A 23903-nucleotide genomic window follows, 5' to 3' on the forward strand; every position below is an offset into this window, starting at 1 on the left:
AACCACTTTGCATATTCTTTTATATATATACTGTGATGCTGCAGAAATCTTCCTCCACCAAGTCTGGCTGCAGCCATTTTAATTGTGGGTAGCTGAAGCTGCTGCCTGTTCACTTTTCTGGATTTACACACACACAGAGGCACATCTCCAGCTCTGCAGCTCTCATTGGCCCTCTTATGACTCCCCCCCCCCCCCCGTCTTCCTGGAAAACTCTCACCAGAGTTAGAGAAAGCTGTACATGATGCCATAAGCCTAGGATTTTTACCAGACAAGAAACAGGAAGTGAGCTGTATAAGGTATTTACTGGCAGAAAAAAAATGTTTTACTATCCAAAGTTAAAACAAAATGTGCAGAAGATTTAAAAGATGGAAAGATGAAAAAATGAAAAAATGAATGAAGATCCACTTTAACAACCCGTCCTTAGAGCCACTGACCTGTGCCAGCTCCACAGAGATGTTTTCCAATTCCAATGACTGGCAGCTGTTTCTGAACAAGGCTGGGGACTCGATCTGAAAGGAAGCAATTCAATATATTTTTATATCTCATCTTTCCTCCTTCCCATCACATCCCTTTATACCTTGTTAATCTACTAACCTAAAGAAAGGTGCTGGATGTCAATATGTAGTCTCTCAAAAGTGGTATTTTTCTGCTTCCCATCCACCTTAGGCCAAACAAACGCAGGTTACAGCTGGTTAACATGCCTTTTAAATTTCACTCTAATCTAATATACTGGATACATGATTTAATAATATACTAATAGCATACACATTTATCATAAAGTGCTATAATAGAAATTGGTACTAAAGATAAGAATTGGTTTCATTAGAAAGATGGTGTAAAAATTACCTTAAACCTTGTGGTGGCTCTCTCTACCAATAGGAAGTGGACATTTTCAGCATTTTCTACGGCAATGTTTACCCAGTGGGATAACTTCCCTCGACCTGCCCCAAACTCCACAAAGCACTGGGATGTGCCCAACAGACCCAACCTATCCAAATGACCCAAAATAGAAGCCTGAAATATAGAGAATAGACATGTGACTACACAAACTGTATAATTGGTAATAAGCTACAGTACAAGAAGAGAAGTGCTACCAACCATTAGGATTTGAATTCTATTTGATTTCTGATACATTGGGTCACTAACTTTATGGATATGTTGTTCGAAAATGTTTGCACTACTACCCTAAAACTTCTCTATTACCCTCCCATTTTTGGAATGCCAGTGACAGCAATAGGTTTCCAGTAAAAAAAAAAAATATATATATATGGCTGCGCCACTCTGCTCAGAACTGCGCATGTGCACTTTTGGTCCGGAGCTGCCCAAGATAATCCGAGTGCCTGCTACAATGTCTATGGGAGGTGCCAACGGGGGGGCAGGTCTGGTGGAGGGGGTGCCTGAGCGTGTGTTGTGTGATGCCAGGGAGCCGAGCAGGTGGAGCCTCATCTACAGGACGGGAGCAAGGCAAGCCGGGATTAGGACTGTCAGTGCTGTTTGGACTGTAGTGGACTGAAGGGACCACTTGGCATTGAGAGAGATTGAGACTCGGGGGGGACATGCCATTGATGTATTGTCATCTGTACTGCTGCACACTGCTGTCAGTGTCACTGGGAGAATCAATTTCATGTGTTTGTGCCCGCTCATTCTAATTTCTTGTCCTCCTGAGTCCTGTCCCTGAGCTACTTGCCTACTATAAAATAAGAAAAATGTTTTTGCCTTACGATATACCATTACATCACATTGCCAATTGCATATTGTACTTGTTTTAGCCTAAATACAAAAATTTGCACTTAAAACTGTAATTTTGTGCCCGTAAAAACATGGGTATGCCAGTAAATTATTTTGGGTGTCGTGTTCAGTAAATTTCAGTCTGTTAGGTTGGCAGCTCTGGGGGGGGGGGGGGGGGGGGGAGAGAATCTGCCTCAACCGCTACCCCTTTGAACTGCTGAGGCAGCGCCTACAGATGTACATATGCTGCAGCAGTATGCTAGTGCAGGGGTTGAAGGTTTGAAGCAGGCAGCGAGGAGGCAATACAACGCCTCCTCATCGCTTGTCAAATGCGAATCCGAATGTCGATCACTCTTCAGAGATTTGTAATTACTGTTTTACATTTTTTTTTTTTTTACAGTCTTTACAATTTTAGATTTTTAACAGCACTATTGGGGAACTAAATAGCCTCTGATACCACACTTTTTTTTATGATGCCTTACTTTTGAGACAGGGAAAGGAACTGAGGAAATTCCTCAATCCCTTTATTTGCAGCCTTAGCTGCACTAGACAGTAAACAAATGGGAAGTGCGCTTTACAGAGCATCTTTCTATGCATTCACAAACTGAAGCATAGTAAAACCATGCTTTAGTTATGAATAAACACAGGAGCAATTGGTACCGATCACGCGCGGTGTTTATTCATGGAAGGGACCCTGAACATGATTCTCCTGTGTCATTCAGCAGCTGCAGCCAGCAGTAGGAAGAGGACAAACAGGAGGAAAACCGCCAGCGCTGCGTGGGGGAGGGTCACCACACGAGTCACCGGAATTTCAATGAATTCTCAGGACGGTCCTACCTATTTTGGAAGGGTTGAGAGATATGTAAACCACATACAGATTCCAGGTCAGTTAGATTTGCAATACCTGTTGTTTGAGATGCTTGGAGGCAGTGTCTCCATTTGTTGGGTCATTCAATGCTTCTTGTAATGCAGAGTGACATAATTTTCTGTCTGGCAGTGGTGGATCCAGACCTGTCAGATAATAGTAACAAGACAAACTGCTGAACAAACCAGAAAGTGTGGTGGTGGCTCTTTTGGCAATGTATTAACCCCCCCCCCCCCCCCTGCCCCCACCCACCGTTGCTTATTTAAGTTACATTGTCTAAAATTGTGTTGGTAATAATAGAATAAATAGAATCTTCCCTACAGCTTACCTGTAAAAACCCTTTTCTTGGAGTGCTTCATGGGACACAAAGCAGCTATAGTAATTACAATCTGGGTTATACGCCATCTATAGGTGAACGGACACTGGCACGCCCAAAAGACAAGAAGTCCCCCCCTCTATATAACCCCTCCTACGGGAAGTAGCTGTTTTGTGGTAAGCAATTCCCAAAACCCAAAAGAGGGGAGGGGCATCTGTATCCCGTGATGTACTCCAAGAAAAGGATTTTACAGGTAGGAAAAAATTCTATTTTCTTTATCGTACATCACGGGACACAGAGCAGCTATAGTAATTACTATCTGGGATGTCCCAAAGCAATGCCCCTGAGGGGAGGGAAACACTATCATACAAACTGCCACCAAAAAAAGGACCTACTCTGCTATTTGTAATACTCTGAGGCCAAAGGCAGTATCTTCGACGTGATTGACATCGACCTGGTAAAAACCCTGTAGATGTATAAACAAAAGTCCAAATAGTGGTCTTCTACACCTGGGCCACTGACACCCGATTATGGATGGCCCAAGATACTCCCACACCTGGTAGAGAATCTATCCCCATTCAAACCATAAGCATCATTGATAAACTGGCAGATCCACTGCTAAATATCTGACTTGGATTGCCGCATGCCCTTCCTGAGCTCTTCTGGCAGCACAAACCAGGATTCCTGACTTGTGCCAACAACTCAAGTAGACCCTGAGCGTCTGAACTACCTCTAGAGTATAGAAAAAAGAAAAACACAGTTTGAAAAAGACTCTTTACTTTTGGGCTCCAAAAAAAAAAAATCTCTGGATAAAGTTAAATCATGCAAAAATAATTATATTTTTATTTTTATGTATTAAATTACAATATTCACCATGATTAAATTGTTTAAAAAAAACAAAGGGCAATTCATAAGGAATACCCATATTTAAATAGACAGTACGTATATAGAGAAAGACTAACTACCAACAGGACATACAAAAATAACACATACAGACAAACATAGAGACAGACGCTGGTCCGGACCAATTGCTGTTGGCTGCCGTAATTAATCAAGGAGAAATTCTCCAGTTTCTTTAACTATTTTATTAGCAGTCAACAGCAAGTTTTGGGGAGAAGGCTATTAATCCATGGTTATAACCAACAGCCTGGTTTCTACCTAGTTTTATAGCAGAGTGTTCATTGAAAATTAAATATAAGGTGCTAATCTGTGCACCAATATTATTGTGAACAAATTTGTTATGAATACATTTTTCTTATTTCCTCTTAAACCAAGTTATTTTGTTTCAGAAAAATGTTTGTCCATACAGGTGTCAACTCTTCTAGATGAACTAAGACCGGAATCATTCAGGGTAAATATATTACTGCCCAGCAAAGTTATTCAATGCAATTATATTTATAAGCCCCGCAGTATCACAATATTCTTTTGGCTAGTCCCAATATTCGTTCGGCTAATTCACAAGTATACAGGTGGATGTACGTTACCACGGCTCTCCTGAGCACCGTTGCCGGGTTCTCCGTTAACACGAAGACCAAATGTCCAGCCCTTCACCGTTCACTTTGCAGGTGTATCTTAGGTACTATGATCCAACATATAGTCGAGTTCACTCAATGTGCCGCATACACAAACCGACCGTACGTCGGTCGTAAGTTTTCCGAAGTTACTTGCTTTTATCAGCACGTATGGTCCTGTTTAATTGGGGATCCGCCTTGTGTAACTCGTAAGGGTTTACAAAAAACATCAGTCCTTATCACCTGAAACGAAGAGTTTTGTAGCCGTTTTTTTTTTTAAGAGGAAAAGCACTCTGCTAGCCAAGCTGTGTCTCCTATCTCCAACCAATACACGGTTCGTCCAGCGTCCTGGTGTGACGCCAACACGCTTCGCTGGCTATTAGCGTAGCTTCACCTCTAGAGTATGTAGTGATCTTTCTCCTGCCAACTGTGAATTAGGAGAAAAATAAAAGGCAAGACACTGCCCTGATTCAAGTGAAAACTAGAAACCACTTTAGGCAATAAAAATGGATGAGAACGCAACATCACCTTGTGATAAGAGACCTAGAATGGCTCCTTGTATGAAAGAGCCACTGACTCTGACACTCCACTTCGTGAAGTGATAGCAACCAAAGAAACCACCTTCTGAGATAAAAGGACCAACAGAATCCCCCGATTGGTCCAAAAAGTGGCCTCTGCAAGGACAGTCAAGATCAATTCAAGTCCCAAGGACACAAGGATGGCCTGACAGGCGAGACTGTCCAAGTTATATGCTGTATGAGGTATGAAACAAGGAGTGAGAAACAACAGCCCCTGGAAAAAAATGGATAGGGGCAAACTCTGACCCTTAACGGTACTTAAGGCCAAACTCCTTTCATCTACCGATTGGACAAAGAAAAAGAAAATCTCCCACTCACATATTTCTGTGGGTGCCATTTCTTGGCTTCACTCCAGGCAAAAAAAATATTTTCAAGTGCTGTAATTGCAGTTCCCTGAAGTTGGCTTCCATAGGGCTCAAAAATGCTGATACAGGACTCAAGACCATCAGGTCCCACTGGACTGGGAGTGTCCAAGGAGCAACCTCTGCAGGACTCGCTATGTCTGTGTACCAAGCCCCCCTGGGCTAATTCAGCCAACACTAATATCAGTGTTACCACCTCACGGATTCTTTGCAAAAGATGTGGCAGAATCCAAAACAGGGGGAAAAAAAAGTCAAATAAGGGAGAAATAGACCTTAAGGCGATACCAGTACATGTACCCTTATTGGCAGTGGAACTATTGTCCCAGACACACCTGTCCCAAACTGTTGTAGAACTTGGAATCTAGTAGATTCCCCTGCAGAATTCCCCTTGCCACTATCCTATACCTGGAATATGTATTGGTGTTTGGGACAGTACAAGTGCTGTCTCTGACAGAATGCGGTACACCTCCCTGAGTTGCATGACCTCTGGTGCCCCCTGGTGGTTGATCACATACATACATTATAATATATATATATATATATATATATATATATAATATATATATATATATATATATATATACACACACACACATATACACACAGATTGAACCTACAACAGGTTTGCCTATAATCCAGAGCAAGGCATACTGGTCAAAAATTCAAAGCTATTGGACAGTATTCTCCCCTGTGGAGACCAAGCAAACTGAACTGTAGCCAGTCTCAAGTCAACTTAGAGAGACTGCCATCAGAGGTTATTATTTTCCAAATTCCTGAAAAGGAAGAGTATCAAACAGCAATCTTTGCTTTGCAACACCCTGGAAACACAGATATTCAAGTTCCAGACAGAGAATGAACCTCTACCAAGACCTGGAGTAGGGCTGTATGTAGAGAACATGCTTTGACCTAAACACAGCTTCCTCCTCTAGAAATATATCAAAGGAACCCCTGGAATTTACTGCTTCCTGAGCAAAGATTGAGGTAGAGAGTATTGAGGTGTCTTCAGCAAGCCCAGCACTGGGGCTAGACACTTTGTGAACCCTCCGGAGCTGTGGCCAACCCAAAGGGAAGATTCACAAAAAAATCCAAGCAAACATGTAAAAACATATATCTTTATGCGATCATGAATAACCATGCCTATTTATACAAACATATCCAAACATGCATCTTTATGCAACCATGTGTCTTTATGCAATCATGAATAACCATGCATCCTTGTGCAACCATGCATTCTGTGCAACCACAATCATGTATATTTATGCAAACATGTATAATATGCATCTTTGTGCAACCATGATCATGTATCTTTATACATACATGTATATTTATGCGAATATGTAAAAATGTGTATCTTCAGCAACCGTGTGTTTCAGCAACTCCTTAAAATGCACCCATGCTCATGTTTTTCCAAACGTGTATATTTAAAAATGCATTTAAGCAACAAGTTTGCAAGCATGTATACTACGCTGCACCTGCCTAAAGATCAGTCAACAACACTTTAAAGTGAACTGCTAACCATCAAGGGATGTATCAACTTACAGCTGTACAGTACCCCAGGATAAGCAGTAAATATGCAGCATATAATCATGGCCTGTCTGTCACACAATTCTCCCATAGTAAGTACACACTTTGTTAGTATCCATGGGCTGCTGTTATGTCTCCAAAGGCCTACTGAACCTGTTGCCACATGGCATGGCCGCCCTTCCTGCCTATATAATAATAGGCCATACTGAGCCCTCTAGTGGCTGGAGGAGAAACAGCAGCCCACATGAGTAAGAGTACATAGCATGATTAAACAGCACACTGCTCTCAGTGGCTAATGGGAGAACAGACATTCAGAACTCTCTTTTTAAAGATAAACTGCAAACAAATGCAGACTTACCATTCCTGTTACAGGACTCTGAATATAACAGGAGTCCAATCTTTATCCATCACGGCAAGCTTTGTTATAATAGACCTTCAGAGACTGGGTTCAACCTTACAGACAGACACTGGCGAAAAAAAAACGGAGGTACTTCCTGTATAGGAAGGGTTATATAGAGGGGGGACATCCTGTCTTTTGGGTGTGTCAGTGTCCTATAGGCGGCGTATAACCCAGATAGCAATTACTATAGCTGCTTTGTGTCCCGTGATGCACGATAGATAGAAATCCCTCACATAGGGCCACATGAGACCTATGAATCATTAACCTTAATACATAAGGTTAGTAAACAGAATGATCATGTAAGCCTGGGTATTATTGCCCATTTTACATCACCTCCTAAATGCTACAATTTTTTTATGTTACAGTGCCTGAAGCATGAATGACAATCCTAAGGGCCAGTTCACACCACATGAAGTTCAGTGCTTTTTTTCTGCATCAAAAACGCAGTAGGTTATACGGTTGTCAATGGAATAGTTCACACCAGTGCTTGCAGTTCCAGTACGTTCCAGCTCCAGAAAAAAAGTAGAACATGCTGCATTTTTCCTGCACTGGACTGTACTGGAACGCTGTAAAACGCATCAAACACACTGGAACACACATGTCCCTATTTAATTTTAGGAAAAAATGCACCAAAAAAAGCACTGGAACGCATCAAAAACATGCATGCAGAAAAGTATCCAGACTGTGTTTCTATGGTGTGAACTGGCCCTAAATGCTGTAGGAAGAAGCAGCTGTAAAAGTAATCAACTCACAGAGAAATATTAGCAAGGTCAATTAAAGGAGAACTCTGGATAAAAAAAAAAAAAAATTTGGAGCTCTGGATAGCGTGGTGAAAAAAAACTTGTCACTGTCTGTGACTCAAAACAAAGAGATCCACCCTATCTATCCCGGTGACCACTCAGAATGCTACAGAGAATAGGAGGAAATTCAAACATTTACGGCTGTCACCAGAACAGGAGTAGGCACCTATTATAACAACAAACAAAGGTGCAAATTCCCTTCACTTTGACTGGAGGTCCACTTTTAGTAATTCAAACTGTGACTGCTCACTTACCACTGGTGACCCTTAGTAATATTTCTGTAAGTTTTTGCAGTTCTTCTTTCGACAAGGAACTGAGGCTTACCTAAAAGGACCATAGAAATAATATAAACGCATTATATGTGGGTTGAAGAGTGACAGACTCTCACATGTCTTGAACTGGAACCTAGAGTGCATGTTACTGAATCTCACAGACGAGCTGTGCAGTCACTGTGAGATTCAGTAACGTGCACTCCTTGGTATCTTAATTGAAGCATTAAAATTTCATCACACTTATGAGAGGAACATTAAAAGAGAATGCATTTTGCGCTTACTCAAACCTCATATACAAATACATCACATACACATACACTCATAAGCATGGTTTGGCAATTAAAGTGGTCGAAGAGTCTCAAAGTTTTTCACCCTAATGCATTATATGCATTAAGGTGCAATACCTTCTGTGCTCCCCCTCTTTTTCTTAGCCGACCCGATCCAATCCAGTGATGTGCATGAGTGCAGCAGTTCCAGCCACTGTCACTTTCCTCATTGGATAGATTGATAGCAGCGGGAGCCATTGGCTCCTGCTGCTGTCAATTTAAAAGCTGTGACACAGAAGCAGGGGGCGGGGCCGAGTCCCACTGTCTGTATGAATGGACGCAGCAGCGGGACTCGGGAGCTAGCACGCACAGGTGCAACCATGGAAAGCAGCTTTCCGTGGGGGTATCCTATGAAAAAGAGGCTTGGAGTGCAGGCAGGGGACCCCAGAAGAATAGGATCAGGGCTGCTCTGTGCAAAACCATTGCACAGAGCAGGTAATTATAGGCATGTTTGTTATTTTTATTACAAAAAGCGGAAGGTTTACAATCACTTTAAACAATTATCTAATAAATCAATTAGAAAAGCACTCCCATTACACAATTGGGAGCCTACACTCTTTGCTTTAACACAAGAATCAAAAAACGCCAAAAAATCTCTTAAATTACGAACAGAACAAGCCACACAAATCTCCTCCAATAAATATATTTTGTGTGATGTATGTGTATATGAGATCTGAATAAGCACTGAATTTAGCAAGAAACACATTACCTTTTAATGTTCCTGTCATACCTGTGATGTCATTTTAATGCTTCTATAAACATACCAAGGAGCGCAGCAATATTCTGGATTTGTGCATGTTACTGAATCTCACAGACAAGCTGTTACTTGTTACTGTGCAACTACTCATAAACTAATAAAAAAAAAAATATATATATATATATATATATATATATATATATATATATTTTTTTTTTATTAGTTTATGAGTAGTTGCACAGTAACAAGTAACAGCTTGTCTGTGAGATTCAGTAACATGCACAAATCCAGAATATTTATATATATATATATATAAATAGCAAAAAACAATGCAGTGTCAGCATAATTACCACCTTTTGAGAGCTTGATTAAAATGTATTTTAATCACTGCTGACAAATCTCTGATTTACCATATGCACTGTATACAGTCTTTGTTACCAGCCAGCAGAGAGATGCAGCAAGATACACCCCAAAGTATCTATCAAAGAACCTGGCTTCTATGATTTATTTTACCCGCACGCTGAATTTAGAGCTGCTTTATTTATGTCAACTTTTCACAAGAGAAACGTAGGGGCTCCATTTTCTGAAATCTCATGCTACAAAGGCCAGTTTCCTATCGGTCATGCTGATCATTTCACTTCAATACATTGAATCATCTACCCAGAACAAGCATGAAGACAATATCTGACATTTCTCTGACTTCCCTGATCTACATCCTGATTCTAGGTCGGAATCTTAAGAAGTTTTAAAACTAGTGGGGGATCAGCCTAAACAATGGTCAAGTAGCATTTATCAAAAGAAAAACAGTAATGGCAGCCTCCATATTTTTCTATGACAGGTTTACTTTTACCATTTCCCCTCTCGCACCTGTATAACCTTTATAGTTTTATTTTCTATTTTATTTTCTACTTTGATCATTTTAAGTTAAAAAAAAAAAGTTTTACTGTAAAGAAACGGGGAAAAAATTATTTTCATCTTGCTTTAACTGACATCATATGGAGATTAAAAAAATAAAAATAAAATAAATCACACTTTTGAGCTTTTTATGAATGTTACTCTACATTACTGAATCATGCTTCCAAACCATGTTTACAAAGCACAGTTTAGAAGCTCCAAATTCCACAGAAGAAACTGCAGCCATTGCTATATTACCCAGCAGGTCCAGTGGTCCAGGTAGGAGGAGTGGCCGGAGGGGGGACAGGGTAGAGGGACAAGGTGTGATATGGTTAACCGTGTACTTCAGTTACGTTTTTTGGTCATATATAGCATGTCTGAAAGAATTTAAACTGAATTACACTGCATACCACCACCAAGTCCGTGTGTAGGGATGGCCCCAGGCAAGTTCGGATCCCAGTCCCAACAGGAAGCCATCACTACACACTGCCAATCACAGGCAGTGTGTGTATGTGCAGCTGCAGTCCTGGAAATGCCTCACTGCCTATGATTGGCGGTGTGCAGTGAAGACTACCCGGCGGATTGCTTTGGTGGGTTGGGACTACGATCTGAATATGTCTGAGCCCATACCTATCCATGTGTTTAGGAGTGTTAAGCATGTGTAAATAAATGCATGTAAATCCAAAGCTGTGCAGTTTTGTCTTTACTATCCTTTATTCAGTAATGTGAAGGAGGCACTTATTGCTTGTGATTGTAATAGTGAATGCAAAAATAATCATGTATTACATTCCCAAAGCAGATTTGTTGTCATATTACAAAATGTATACATTACAATACTAATATGTAAACCCAACATTTCATATTCTTGATATGTGCCTGCTGCACCATGCATTTTTATGAAAAAGTGACCACACTGGGCATGAGAGCACAGCATGCTCAGTTCTCTAGCTAAGCTGGAAACTCAGCCTGCTCTCCTACAATTATCAGACTTGTCCTGAAATGCTCCACCCCGCTTCAACCATTCACTGAGAAGATCCTGGGGCTGCTGTTTCACTTACCCCAGCTCTCTGAGCTACTTACACAGCTGAGAACAGAGGGTTTGTGACCACTTATAAACAAAAAAAATAAAGGGAAAAAAGTATTAATAACGTTATTTACACAAATGGTTTGCCTTTAATTTCTATTGTAAACGGAATGGCTTGTTTTATGAGATGAGGGTTTACATATACTTTAACCTGTCATGGAAAAAATACAGGGGCTTCTACTACTGATCTCATACTGAATTGGCTAATTGCCTAGCTTTTTACACTGACTCATTCAATGCATTGTGGTTGATTACTAAAACTGGAGAGTGCAAAATATGGCGCAGCTCTTCATAGAAACCAATCGGCTTCCAGTTTTTCTTTTTGCCAAATTTCAATTGAACAAGCTGAAGTTAGAAGCTGCCTGGCCACCAGTCACAGCTGCAACAGATTTTGCACTCTCCAGTTTTAGTAAATCAACCCCATTGAGTCACTAACTGTGAATAAGCTTGAGGATCAGGAAAGAAGTTCTTGTCTACATACATGTTTCAGTTTATTGACACAAAGATGGGGCTATAATAAAATTGGAGCACACAGAACTTGGTGCAACTGAAGCCGCGTACACACGGGCGGACTGTCTGGCCTACTTAGTCCGCCGAAACACATTTCAGCGGACAGTCCGCTCGTGTGTGGGCTTCAGCGGACTTTTTCAGCGTGCAGTCTGGCGGACTAAGTATTTCGGAATTTCCGTAATACTGTCCGTCGGTCTCGCATTTGGGCGGACAATCCGCCCGTGTGTGTGCCAGTCCGCCGTACTTTTGAAATGAGTGGACTTTTCCCGCCCGGAGAAAAGTCCGCTCATTTCGAGCGGGTATCCAGGTAGGCGGGGCTCGCGAAGGAGACGTCGCTGGCCCCGCCGCCTGGTATGGACTTAAAGGGGAACCCCAACGCCAAAAAAAAATCGGCGTGGGGGTCCCCCCCAAGTCCACAACAGACCCTTGTCCGAGCACGCTACCCGGCCGGCCAGGAAAGGGGGGCGAGCGAGCGCCCCCCTCCTGAGCCGTACCAGGCCGTGTGCCCTCAACATGGGGGGGTGTCTTGGGGAGGCGGGGGGCCGCGCGGCCCCCCCACCCCAAAGCACCTTGTCCCCATGTTGATGAGGACAAGGGCCTCTTCCCGACAACCCTGGCCGTTGGTTGTCGGGGTCTGCGGGCGGGGGGCTTATCGGAATCCGGGAGCACCCTTTAATAAGGGGGCCCCCGGATACCGGCCCCCCACCCTATGTGAATGAGTATGGGGTATAATGTACCCCTACCCATTCACCTGTAAAATAAAAGTACCAAAAAAAACACAACACACGAGATAAAATACTTTATTGCACAGCTCCGGGGGTCTTCCGTCTTCGGGGGTCTTCTCGCCGGACTCCTCCGCTATCTTCTTGTAGCTCTTTTGCTAGCGGAGGAGTCCGGCTTTCTTCCTCGCCGCCGGCCTCTTCTCCCGACTTCGGGGGTCTTGTCCCCCTCTTCGGTTCTTCAGTCTTCTGTCGCCGCCGACGCCGCCGCCTTCCGTTCTTCTTCTTCTTCTCCAGGAGATGTTGCCTCGACGATCTCTCCGGCCGGAATGCCAGGGACGCACTGCGCGGCCACTTATATAGGGACAATGGGGCGGTGTCACATGGCTTTATGTCACATGGGTTGGTCACATGGGTTGATGTCACATGGGGACTATGACATCGTAAGGGGCGGGGTCACCATGTGACACCAACCCATGTGACATAAAGCCATGTGACACCGCCCCATTGTCCCTATATAAGTGGCCGCGCAGTGCGTCCCTGGCATTCCGGCCAGAGAGATCGTCGAGGCAACGTCTCCTGGAGAAGAAGAAGAAGAAGAAGAACGGAAGGCGGCGGCGACGGCGGCGACAGAAGACCGGGCCACCGCCTGTAAAAGAGCTATAAGAAGGCGCGGTGGCCCGGCAGAAGAACCGAAGAGGGGGACAAGACCCCCGAAGTCGGGAGAAGAGGCCGGCGGCGAGGAAGAAAGCCGGACTCCTCCGCTAGCAAAAGAGCTACAAGAAGATAGCGGAGGAGTCCGGCGAGAAGACCCCCGAAGACGGAAGACCCCTGGAGCTGTGCAATAAAGTATTTTATCTCGTGTGTTGTGTTTTTTTTGGTACTTTTTATTTTACAGGTGAATGGGTAGGGGTACATTGTACCCCATACTCATTCACATAGGGTGGGGGGCCGGTATCCGGGGGCCCCCTTATTAAAGGGGGCTCCCGGATTCCGATAAGCCCCCCGCTCGCAGACCCCGACAACCAACGGCCAGGGTTGTCGGGAAGAGGCCCTTGTCCTCATCAACATGGGGACAAGGTGCTTTGGGGTGGGGGGGCCGCGCGGCCCCCCCTTCCCCAAGGCACCCCCCCCATGTTGAGGACACGCGGCCTGGTACGGCTCAGGAGGGGGGGTGCTCGCTCGCCCCCCTTTCCTGGCCGGCCGGGTAGCGTGCTCGGACAAGGGTCTGTTGTGGACTTGGGGGGGACCCCCACGCCGATTTTTTTCGGCGTTGGGGTTCCCCTTTAACTCCATTCCAGGCGGCGGGGTCAGCGACGTCTCCTTGGCGGGCCCCGCCTACCTGGAGACGCGCTCGAAATGAGCGGACTTTCCTCCGCGTGTGTGGGCGAGTCCGTTCATTTTAAAAGTAGGGCGGATAGTATGGCGGACTTAGTACGCCGTATTAGTCCGCTCAAAAAGTGCCGTTTGTGGGCAAGTCCGTTCATTCGAAAGTATGACGGACTGTGCGTCGGATTGTTGGGCGGCACAGTGGTGTAGTGGTTAGCACTCTCACCTAGCAGCAAGAAGGTCACTGGTTCAAATCCCAACCATGACACTACCTGCCTGGAGTTTGCATGTTCTCCCTGTGCCTGCGTGGGTTTCCTCCGGGTACTCCGGTTTCCTCCCACAATCCAAAGACATGCAGGTAGGTTAATTGGCTTCTGTCCAAAATTGGCCCTAGTATATGAATGGGGACTTTGGATTGTGGGCTCCTTGAGGGTAGGGACCGATGTGAGTGTGCAATGTCCAGGGATAGGGACAATTGTAGACACTCACTCAGGTTGAACTGGATGGACTGGTGTCTTTATTCAACCTAACAAACTATGAAACTATGAAACTATGAAACTAAGTTGGCCAGACAGTCCGCCCCGTGTGTACGCGGCTTGAGAATAATATTTAATCAGCTTTTAACCTCAATTAAGCTTGGACAATGAAACCTAGAAGCTGATTGGTTCAGCTGTGCATAATAACCAGATTCCATGAACTCCAGTATTAGTAAATCTCCCTGGTTTTTAAACCAGAGTTAGCATGAAAGCCTCCATGTTTCTTTCAGTACGTGTTTACTCTAAAAATGTATCTACATCTAGTCTGGAGTAGGAGGGAGGGAGGGAGTATTGCTAAAAACATTGTAGCTCCAATTCTGCAGACTGAGAAAACTTCATGACCATCCATGCAACCTCAGTAGTTCTAAAATGCTATTGCAGCTACAATTAGAGTACAATTTCAGACAAATAACAAAACACACAGTTGATGGACACTAATGTAAATTGTTTTACCTGCTGAAATAATGTTTTAGCTTTGTGATTCTTACTACTCTGCCACACTGTAGCCTTGAATGTCACACCATTATTTCCTATTTCACTTATGGAAGCTCCTGTATCCCCTGCTTGTCCAATGGACTATAAATCAGTGTTATGATGCTAATTTATTGTCCAACAGGAGAAAAGCTGAAAGCAAAGTGCACATCCTGGCATTATAATAACATACTAAACATCTCTAAAGCTTGTATGTTATATGCTTGAAGTACCTGTTCCTCGCAAGTGTCTATATCCAAAGAACCTGAATTGATATTTTGCACATAAAAGACCTGAGAAAAAACAAAACAAAAATGAAATTATTATTAGCAAAAACAGTACTTGCCGCAATAAATGTAGATGTTATAACATAAAAAGAATAAACGCCATAGCTAGATCAGTTCTCAGTTCAGTTGGATCAAGTGATGGTTTAATTTTTAAGGGCAAACCACACCCTCAGCTTAGGCCAATTTGGGGTAACAGCCATTGGACAGGTTAGAAAACCTTGTCTGATTGCTACTGCTTTCTCCTCTGATAAGCTAACACCATGGGTACCTGCAGCATTTCTTCCACGGGTCCATTGCAAAGGCTAAATATCAAAAGCTGCTTGAAGAGACCATTTATGATTAGCTATCAGGCCACAGGAATAGATGAACAGCAATCATCACTGCTTCAGGTCTGTTTGTACACAGCTAAGCATGGTTCTGGTGCAAGTCTGGCCTGTTACTAGTAGGTAAAAATCACCATATATAGAACAATGAATACACCCTGTGGAACTGCAAAGAACCTTGCATATGCATAACATGGCAACAGGATTGAAAGCTTAAATTGTTCTCAGAGCTTTCCCAAAGAGAAAAGTACATATGGCTGGAAGTGGTATGAATGTGCCTGAACATATGCTCTTGTGTTAAAAAACGCAACTCCAGCTCCCCCCACCCCCTTTCTTCTAGATCCCACCTTCCTTGGAGTATCCCTTCATTCTCCTATTAAAAATAAAGAAATAGGTAAGTATACTGTAATTTTCATTCTGGGCAGCATGTTAAGTCATGGGTCTTTCCTTAATATCAGGGGTGGGTTGGGCCTTAATGCTGCAGAGGATGACATAGCAAAAATGACATGGAACCGCTATCTGCAGCACCCTCTTGTGAGAAAGAGTGGGTACTGCTTGGAGATTTTTATTTAATTTTTTTAAATGAGGGAAGGGCACACAGGGTGGACTATTTATTTAATAAAAACATATGCTGAAGTTAGGCATTAAAGTTCACCTGTGCTTTGCCCATACAGGCATCTATCTCTAGCTTCCGTTCATGTCTCCAATTCAGCTAGGGATTTTGCAGCTGTGGTGGCAACTCTGCACATATTTCGTTTTCAGTGAGTTTCTATGCTGAGCAATTCCTCCCTATCAAATCTGAGCAGCCCATGTGACTACAGAGTCACACATGTGGGTGTATACACAGTGGTAAATTCAATATTTTTTTCTAAATAGTGCAGCGCTGTGTCTCATTAAATAATGTGCGTACAAAATTTATATCAAACATTTCATAATCAAAAAAATATTTTAATTTAAAAATTTAAAAAAATTAGAGAAAAAAAAACAAAACAGTTCATCTGTGTCAATGCTTGTGTGTTTGTCCTCAAAAGGACCAATATCCAGTGCACACCTCCACCAGCTAAAGTGCCAAAGATGAATGTAAAAGCATAGACAAATCACTTCCCGTGTCCATCACAATGGATCAACTTTCACTCTCCAATGGTAATCCTACAGTCTCCAGACTGCTCCTCTGTGTGAGTAATCAGCGTTTGTATTACCGTCAGACAAACCTTCTTTCACTTTCTCATAAGATCTACTGATGAAGGCCAATGGGATGATTTGAGACATGCAGTTTTAAAGTTTTTATCTTGTAAGTGGATTTGTTTTGGAGGCTTTTAATAAACATGTAAACAGAGTACACTATGGCACTTGTGTTTGTTGTTTCATGTCTAAGTAATAGCGTGATTGGGAGTGAAGGAAGGTTTGTCTGACAGCAATACAAATGCTGATTACCCACACAGATGAGCAGTATGGAGATTCTTAAGTACCGTAGTTTGTTGCCATTCAACGAGTGCATGTAATTTTAAAGCATAACATGTTAGGCATCTATTTATTCGACATAACATGATCTTTCTTAACATATAAAAAAATATATAAAAATTGGGCTAACTTTAGTGTTTAGATTTTTTTTTTTATTCAGTGAAGTGTATTTTTTCATAAAAAAATACTCTTGAAAGACTGCTGCGCAAATACTGTGTGACATAAAATATTGCAGCCACTGTATTCTCCAGAGTCTCTGCTACAAAAATATATATAATGTTTGGGGGTTCTAAGGAAATTTCTAGCAAAGAAATAGGATTTTTTAAAACAGCTTACCTGTAAAATTTCTTTCTTTTTTAAGTACATCAGGGGACACAGAGCCATAGTAGTTACTATGTGGGTTATAGGCCACCTTCAGGTGATGGACACTGGCACGCCCTAAATTAAAAAGTCCACTCCCTATATAACCCCTCCCACTACTGGGAGCACCTGAGTTTTGTAGCAAAGCAATATACGTGTACACCAAGAAGGGAGGGACTTCTGTGGCCCCTGATGTACTTCAAAGAAAAGGATTTTACAGGTAAGCTGTTTTAAAAAATCCTATTTTACAGTTCTCTGTGTCCCCAGTTGGGAGACTTCTTTTCACTTCTTGTCAGATAATGTTGCCACTTCCTATTTGACAGAGTTAAAGCTAAAAAGGAAGTGAAGGGAAATCCCTCAATGGAAACACTACTGCAATAAACGCATTTCCTAGTAGTCAGGAAGGCTTATGCCTGGTACACACGATGAGATTATCGGACAAATGAGTATCCTTTTTTTTTTTTTTTTTGCATGCTAGTCTCATATCGAAAATGAAGAGTTTACTAAAGTTACAAAAATTCTTGTACGACAGAATAAAAATTTGGATGTGATGTAATGTATTGTATTTGTATTGTATTATATTTTGTAACGACAACTGTACTGATTAAACGAAAATCATACACTCTGGTATCGTATGAAAAAAATGCTTGTACCATGGGATAATATCAGATGAACTGTCATGATTGGCTCTCGCAAGCCTTGTACTAATGATCTGATTATTGTACCATCTCTTTAATTTGTACGATTTTTGGGTCATGTGTATGTGCCATTAGATCAACTGCCAGAATTTTTCAATGCTCTGTGATCATGGGAGATTTACCCTCACTTCCTAACTAGGTGACATTTGTAAAACAGTAAAGAACCCCAGAAAAACATCCTCAACAGGAACACTGACAGCACCTAAAGCCGGACCTAACAGAAGTTCTAACCCTTCCCTACTCTATTTAATGCTAAAGGGAAATATTGGCTGCAGCTGGGCTTTATAGAAAATAATAACTTCATATTTTAAGTAGTAATATCTTACCGGTTGGGGCTTCTCCCGGGAATTACATTTCTTAATATGTTTTTTCAGCTGGTCCTCATACACTGTGCTATGAGAAAGAAATAAAGAAAAACAAATAAGATACTTTTTAGGCATTACAGGAACAGTACTGTTTGTTGCTGTCAACACCCTCCGTGTTACTTTTAGTTGATAGTTCTTTTCTCAGCAAAAAAAATGAAAAAATAAAAGGACCAGTTACACTTACTGGTAACTGCTTTTCTAGGAAATCTTCCAGGATGGCACACCTGAGAGATGAGAGGCTCCTCCCCTCAGGAAACACAATCAATTGACAGCCGTTTTAAGTCCCCACTCTTCCCCTTGATTGACCCCTCAGTTTTTAGAGAAGTAACTCCTGAACCTGGTTCATAAGGGAAATCATTCCTCATAGGCACTCACCTTCTAGCATTCTACATTTTTCCTCTCCTCCAATGGGCAGGAAGTAGGCCTGCCGTCCTGGAAGATGTCCTAGAAAAGCAGTTACCAGTAAATGTTACTGGTAATTTTCTCTAGAAATCTTCCAGGACGGCACACCTGAGAGGATAAGCAAGAATCTCAGGCCTATCTAAGGGTGGGACCACTGCCTGAAAGACCTTCTTGGCAAACACTCGGTTCTGCAGTGACCTTTACCTCCACTTCATAATGCTTGATGAAGGTATCTCAGCTGGATCATGTGGCTGACCTGCAGGTCTGTTCCATCGATGTCCCTGCCTAAATTCCCAGGACAAAGGGAAGTACTCACCGTTGTCATCCTCCCCCTTTGCCACAGCCCCCACCGCTGTCCCTCATAAGAAGCTGTAACGTTAGGTTGTCCTGCACTGCACCATTCAGTATATACACGGAGGACGGGACAATGCCTTACCCTCCTCTTTGCTATCTGAGGTGGTTTAGGCAGACACTCGCTCCTCTGTACCACTTGTCCCACCGTAGTGAACCGGTGCCTCTTTGGGCTCTCTCTTCAGCCAGCGGCATCTCCTCCAGCACTTCCCCTTCCCAGGGTCGCGCCATCATCCTCAGCTTAAAGAGGAAGACAGAAGGAGCCTGAGAGACAGAGATGGTTGAGCGGTGTAACAGCAGCGGTTCAACCCACTGTGACCAGATCGCTGATACAGTTTCTGGGCCACCTGTGAGAAGGACTGAGCCTGCATGATATATTTCAGCCCCAAGCCTGCCTATACCTGCCTCATAGGGTTACCATCCGACCCTCGGTCATCTGGTTAGAAAAAGCAAAAAACAAAAAACGTTTCGCTGTGTAGGGAGAAACAATCAAAAACTGGGGATCAGGGGGAAAGGGTGGAGACTTAAAACAGCTGTCAATTGATTGTGTTTCCTGTGGGGAGGAGCCTCTCTTATCTCAGGTGTGCTGTCCTGGAAGATGACTAGAAAAAAAAGATCTACCAAGGGTGTTGCTGATGCCACATAGGCATCCAGATTGTGAATTTGTCAGGACAGAACCCAGCCAATGACTTTTTTAAATGATGCAGACCTGAGCATTGTTCTGCATTTCATCAGAAACTAAATAGACAGTCACACATAAAGGACAGTCTCTATTTATCTATCTCAGTGTTTGCAAGATAACTGAAATACATCACAGGTGATATCATTTTCTGCTCAGTGATTGCAGTTTTCTAGTCTGTATCTCCCCAAGGCAATACTTAAAATCTGGCCTGTTAGTTGGTCCTGAGGACAGGAGTTGAGAACCACTGATCTACCTGGATCTCATTATGATCTACTGGTGGATGAGGGCAGACAAAAGCACAAAATTAATGGTATTGAGCCCTTGTGCATGCAAGCGTCTATTCTTGCAGTCACATTCACTGGGTCAGTGTTACAGCTCTGTTCATCCATAGAAGTCATGAATAAGCCCTACTGCTCCAGTTGAAGAGTAAGCCCTGCAATATGCTCAGAATAGAATTTATAAAAACAAAAAAGTAACTGAGGGTAATAGCTTTAATGCAGTAGAACTCATAGCTAGGTGAATAGGCAGCTGCAGTCACCTATTAAGCCAAACTCCATGCAAATAGATAAATACACATATGAAAACACAAATAATACATTTGTATTTCTGGCAATCCAGTCCTGTGTTTACACAGCTCTGTCACATAGCACAGCCCTGTTTGGCAGACCAGAAGACTAGATTTTCCCTTGAAACACTAAAGCCCCGTACACACGAGAGGACTTATGTCCGACAGACCTCCAAAGGAGTTCCGCCGGAGTTCCGACGGAGTTCTGGCGGAGTTCTGGCGGACTTTTCGACCGAACGGACTTGGACACACACCATCACACCAAACTCCGACGGAGTCGAACGTGATGACGTACGACTGGATTCGAATAAGGAAGTTCATAGCCAGTAGCCAATAGCTGCCCTAGCGTCGGTTTTAGTCCGTCGGAGTAGCATACACACGAGCGGATTTTTCGAAGGGGACCGGGTCCGGCGGAGTTCCGTCGGGAAAATTTGAAGCATGCTTCATTTCTAAAGTCCGTCAGACTTTTGCGAAGCTAAAGTCCGTTGCAGCCCACACACGATCGGATAGTCTGACGGACTCAGTCTGACGGACTTTGGATGTTGAAAAGTCCGCTCGTGTGTACGGTGCTTTACAGGTCATGTCTCTACCCCAGCCTTTAAGCAGAAGGAACAGACTAATGAGCCCTACTTCTATCAACATGCTCATGGCACTGTAGTATAGCTGACTGGCTCCTTATGTTGTTTCCTCCTTTTCCAGTCTGAGGTCTGCAATAGGCTGATATCAATCGCTTGCAGGTAATGAAATACATTTACTGATGTATTCATACAAACATACACTGCCTTGGAAAAGTATTCCTCCCCTCATTGAAATTTTCCACATTTTGTCATGTTACAACCAAAAACTGTGTTTTATTGGAATTTTTACCGCAATCTTAAATGTAGCCAGGCCAGGGTCAATCACAGGGGATCAGTATATAAACAAGGGCAATACCAGAATCACAAATGTAAGGCAGGCCAGGGTCATACACAGGGAATCAGCAGATGGAGGAAGGTGCAAACGGACCAGGCTGCAGGGCAGGACTGCAAGGTAACAGGAAGGACAGAGCAAACATGTGAATACTTGCCGGGTATTTATATGCACGCCTGCATTTAGCCTCAGGTGACACCTGATCGCAGGAGGTGCTGTCTGCTCCACACTGCCAGGATCCATCCGCTGGTGGACACCAGTACTGCGGCCCAAAGATGACATAACACCCAGCAAGGAAAAGCTCTTCTGACAGTTCCAAACTGCCAGGAGACACCTGCTGGTGGACCTCAGTACTGCACGCCAAATGATAGATATTACCAGTGGATGGAACCTTTCCTGACAGAGTTAGAGAGCAGGAGGAGCAAAGAAAACAATTAGGTTGGTATTTTGAGACTAGGTTAGTTATGTAGCTGGGGACCAGGTTGTGGATGGGTTTGTAAGTTAGTGTTAGTATCTTGAATTTAATTTGTTGGTGAGTGGCAGCCAATGGAGAGGTTGGCGGAGGGGTATAGCAGACGCTGAGCAGTTTGTGAGGTGGATGAGCCTGGCAGCAGCGTTCATGATGGAGTGAATTGGGGATAGCCTATTTAGAGGTAAGCCAATGAGGAGGGAGTTGCAGTAGTTGAGGTGAAAGATGATCAGGTAGTGGATTACAAGCTTTGTGGTGACATTAGTTAGGAAGGGGCGCATCTTGGAGGCTGCACATTTTGGATAGCCATAGGATGTCCAGGATTACACCTAGGACCTTGGTGTGGGGGGCAAGTTGATAATTGAGCCATTGATATTGACAGAGAAATCAGGGGAAGTGGCACCTGGGGGAGGAAATATCATGAGTTCGGTCCATAAAGGCCAGATCTGTGGAGTGTACGGATAACTGTCAGTTTAGGTGAATGACCATGTCTTGGTAGCTTTGCACTTGTGCCATACTCATTCCATTTTTCGGATGATGGATTGATCAGTGCTCCGTGAGATGTTCAGTGCTTAGGATATTTTTTTATAACTTATAACCTAAAAAGCTTTAAACTTCCCCAAAATGTTAACCCTGACCTTCTAGTGTGTTCCTTGGCCTTCATGGTGCTGTTTGCTCACTAAAGTTCTCTAACAAACCTCTGAGGGCTTCACAGAACAACATAGGTGACTTCTGAAGGCAATTGGTTCCACTAGATTTTAGTTAGGGGTATCAGAGTAAAGGGGCTGAAAGCAAATGCACGCCACACTTTTCAGATATTTATTTGTAAAAACATTTATAATTTTCCTTCCACTTTACAATTATGTGTCACTTTGTATTGGTCTATCACAGGGGTCTCCAAACTTTCAAAAAAAGGGCCAGTTTATGGTCCTTCTGACTTTAGGAGGGGCTGGTGTCAGTGGAAGGAAAAATCCCCAATCAGGGTCAGTAGGAGGAATAGTACCCCATTGTTGGGGTCAGTGGGAGGAATAGTGTCCCATCATTGGTGCTTGTAGGAAGAATAATGCCCCATCATTGGTATCAGTGGGAGGAATAGTGTCTTGTATCAGTGAGGGGAACACTGCCTTAAGAGCCAGATAAAGGCAAGCAAAGGACCGCACCTGCTGGCCCCTGGCCGCAGTTTGGCCGCAGTCTGGCCGCAGTTTGGACACCACTGGTGTATCACATAAAAATCCCAATAAAATACATTTATGTTTTTGGTTGTAACATGGCAAAATGTGGAAAATTTCAAGACATATTAATACTTTTTCAAGACACTGCAGCTGTACTAATTTGGGTAGTTTATAGGTGACTGGGCTTTAGTTGTAACTTTATAACCCTCAGCTACTTTTGCTGTTTAGACCAGCATTATACAGATAATAAAAGAAGACTCACTGTTTGGGGTCCAGAGGACAAGGAATCCTTCTCCTGTTTGTTTCCTGCAATAAAACCAAAATGATTTACAGATCATTGTTTTCAGATCCTCCCAGGTATTGATTGTTCAAATATGGGGAGGACTGCCGCACTAAATTAGACATGCCATAGATGGGCAGATGTCTACCAAATTACTATAAGGCTTACCTGTAGGTACTCTAAATATCTCCTAAACCTGCGCGGTTTAGGGGATATTGACCATATTTGCTTGTGTCGACGTCAACAGCGCATACGTACTATAGAAAGGACACGATCGCATGGGCGGAAGTGCAGCACGTGACTCCAGCCAGCCACGAAGCCGGAGTCAGCAGCCCCAGAAGGAAGTGAAGATAGATGCTTCCTCCAGCGGGGACAGCGCGGGCTTGGTTTGCAGGTAAATGGCACATAATGGGCTAGTATGCTTTTACTTCTCAGGGGAATAAAGAGGAAGTAAAACCCATCAGGGTTTACTTCCTCTTTAATTTTCTGATTAAACTTTAAGGGCTCGCTGGATTTCTAGTAGAGCCAACAAGTATTTTTTTGAACATGTAGAACAGGTATAAAAAAATGCCTTCAACATATATACACCTTTAATATTTAACAAAACAGAGAATATAAAATAAGTGCATCGTTAGGGTTTACCTACACTTTATTGTC

The 23903-nt window shown here is 43.1% G+C and overlaps 1 protein-coding gene across 1 annotated transcript in view; it reads right to left on the reverse strand.

Annotated features, from left to right (window-relative positions):
* The window catches only part of TRMT13 (tRNA methyltransferase 13), a 44955-nt gene that overhangs the window by 4963 nt on the left and 16089 nt on the right, over positions 1-23903 (reverse strand). Inside the window, exons 2-9 of the mRNA XM_077452834.1 lie at positions 23229-23272; positions 18378-18444; positions 15156-15215; positions 8339-8408; positions 2633-2739; positions 847-1014; positions 595-661; positions 435-509 (exon numbers count right to left, since the gene is read on the reverse strand). Of these exons, the coding sequence (XP_077308960.1) occupies positions 435-509; positions 595-661; positions 847-1014; positions 2633-2739; positions 8339-8408; positions 15156-15215; positions 18378-18444; positions 23229-23272 (658 nt within the window). The remainder of the gene's footprint in view (positions 1-434; positions 510-594; positions 662-846; positions 1015-2632; positions 2740-8338; positions 8409-15155; positions 15216-18377; positions 18445-23228; positions 23273-23903) is intronic.

This window comes from Lithobates pipiens, unplaced genomic scaffold (assembly GCF_037356315.1).
Source record: "Lithobates pipiens isolate NorthernLeopardFrog02 unplaced genomic scaffold, aLitPip1_a1.2 Scaffold_23, whole genome shotgun sequence".
Taxonomy (NCBI): domain Eukaryota; kingdom Metazoa; phylum Chordata; class Amphibia; order Anura; family Ranidae; genus Lithobates; species Lithobates pipiens.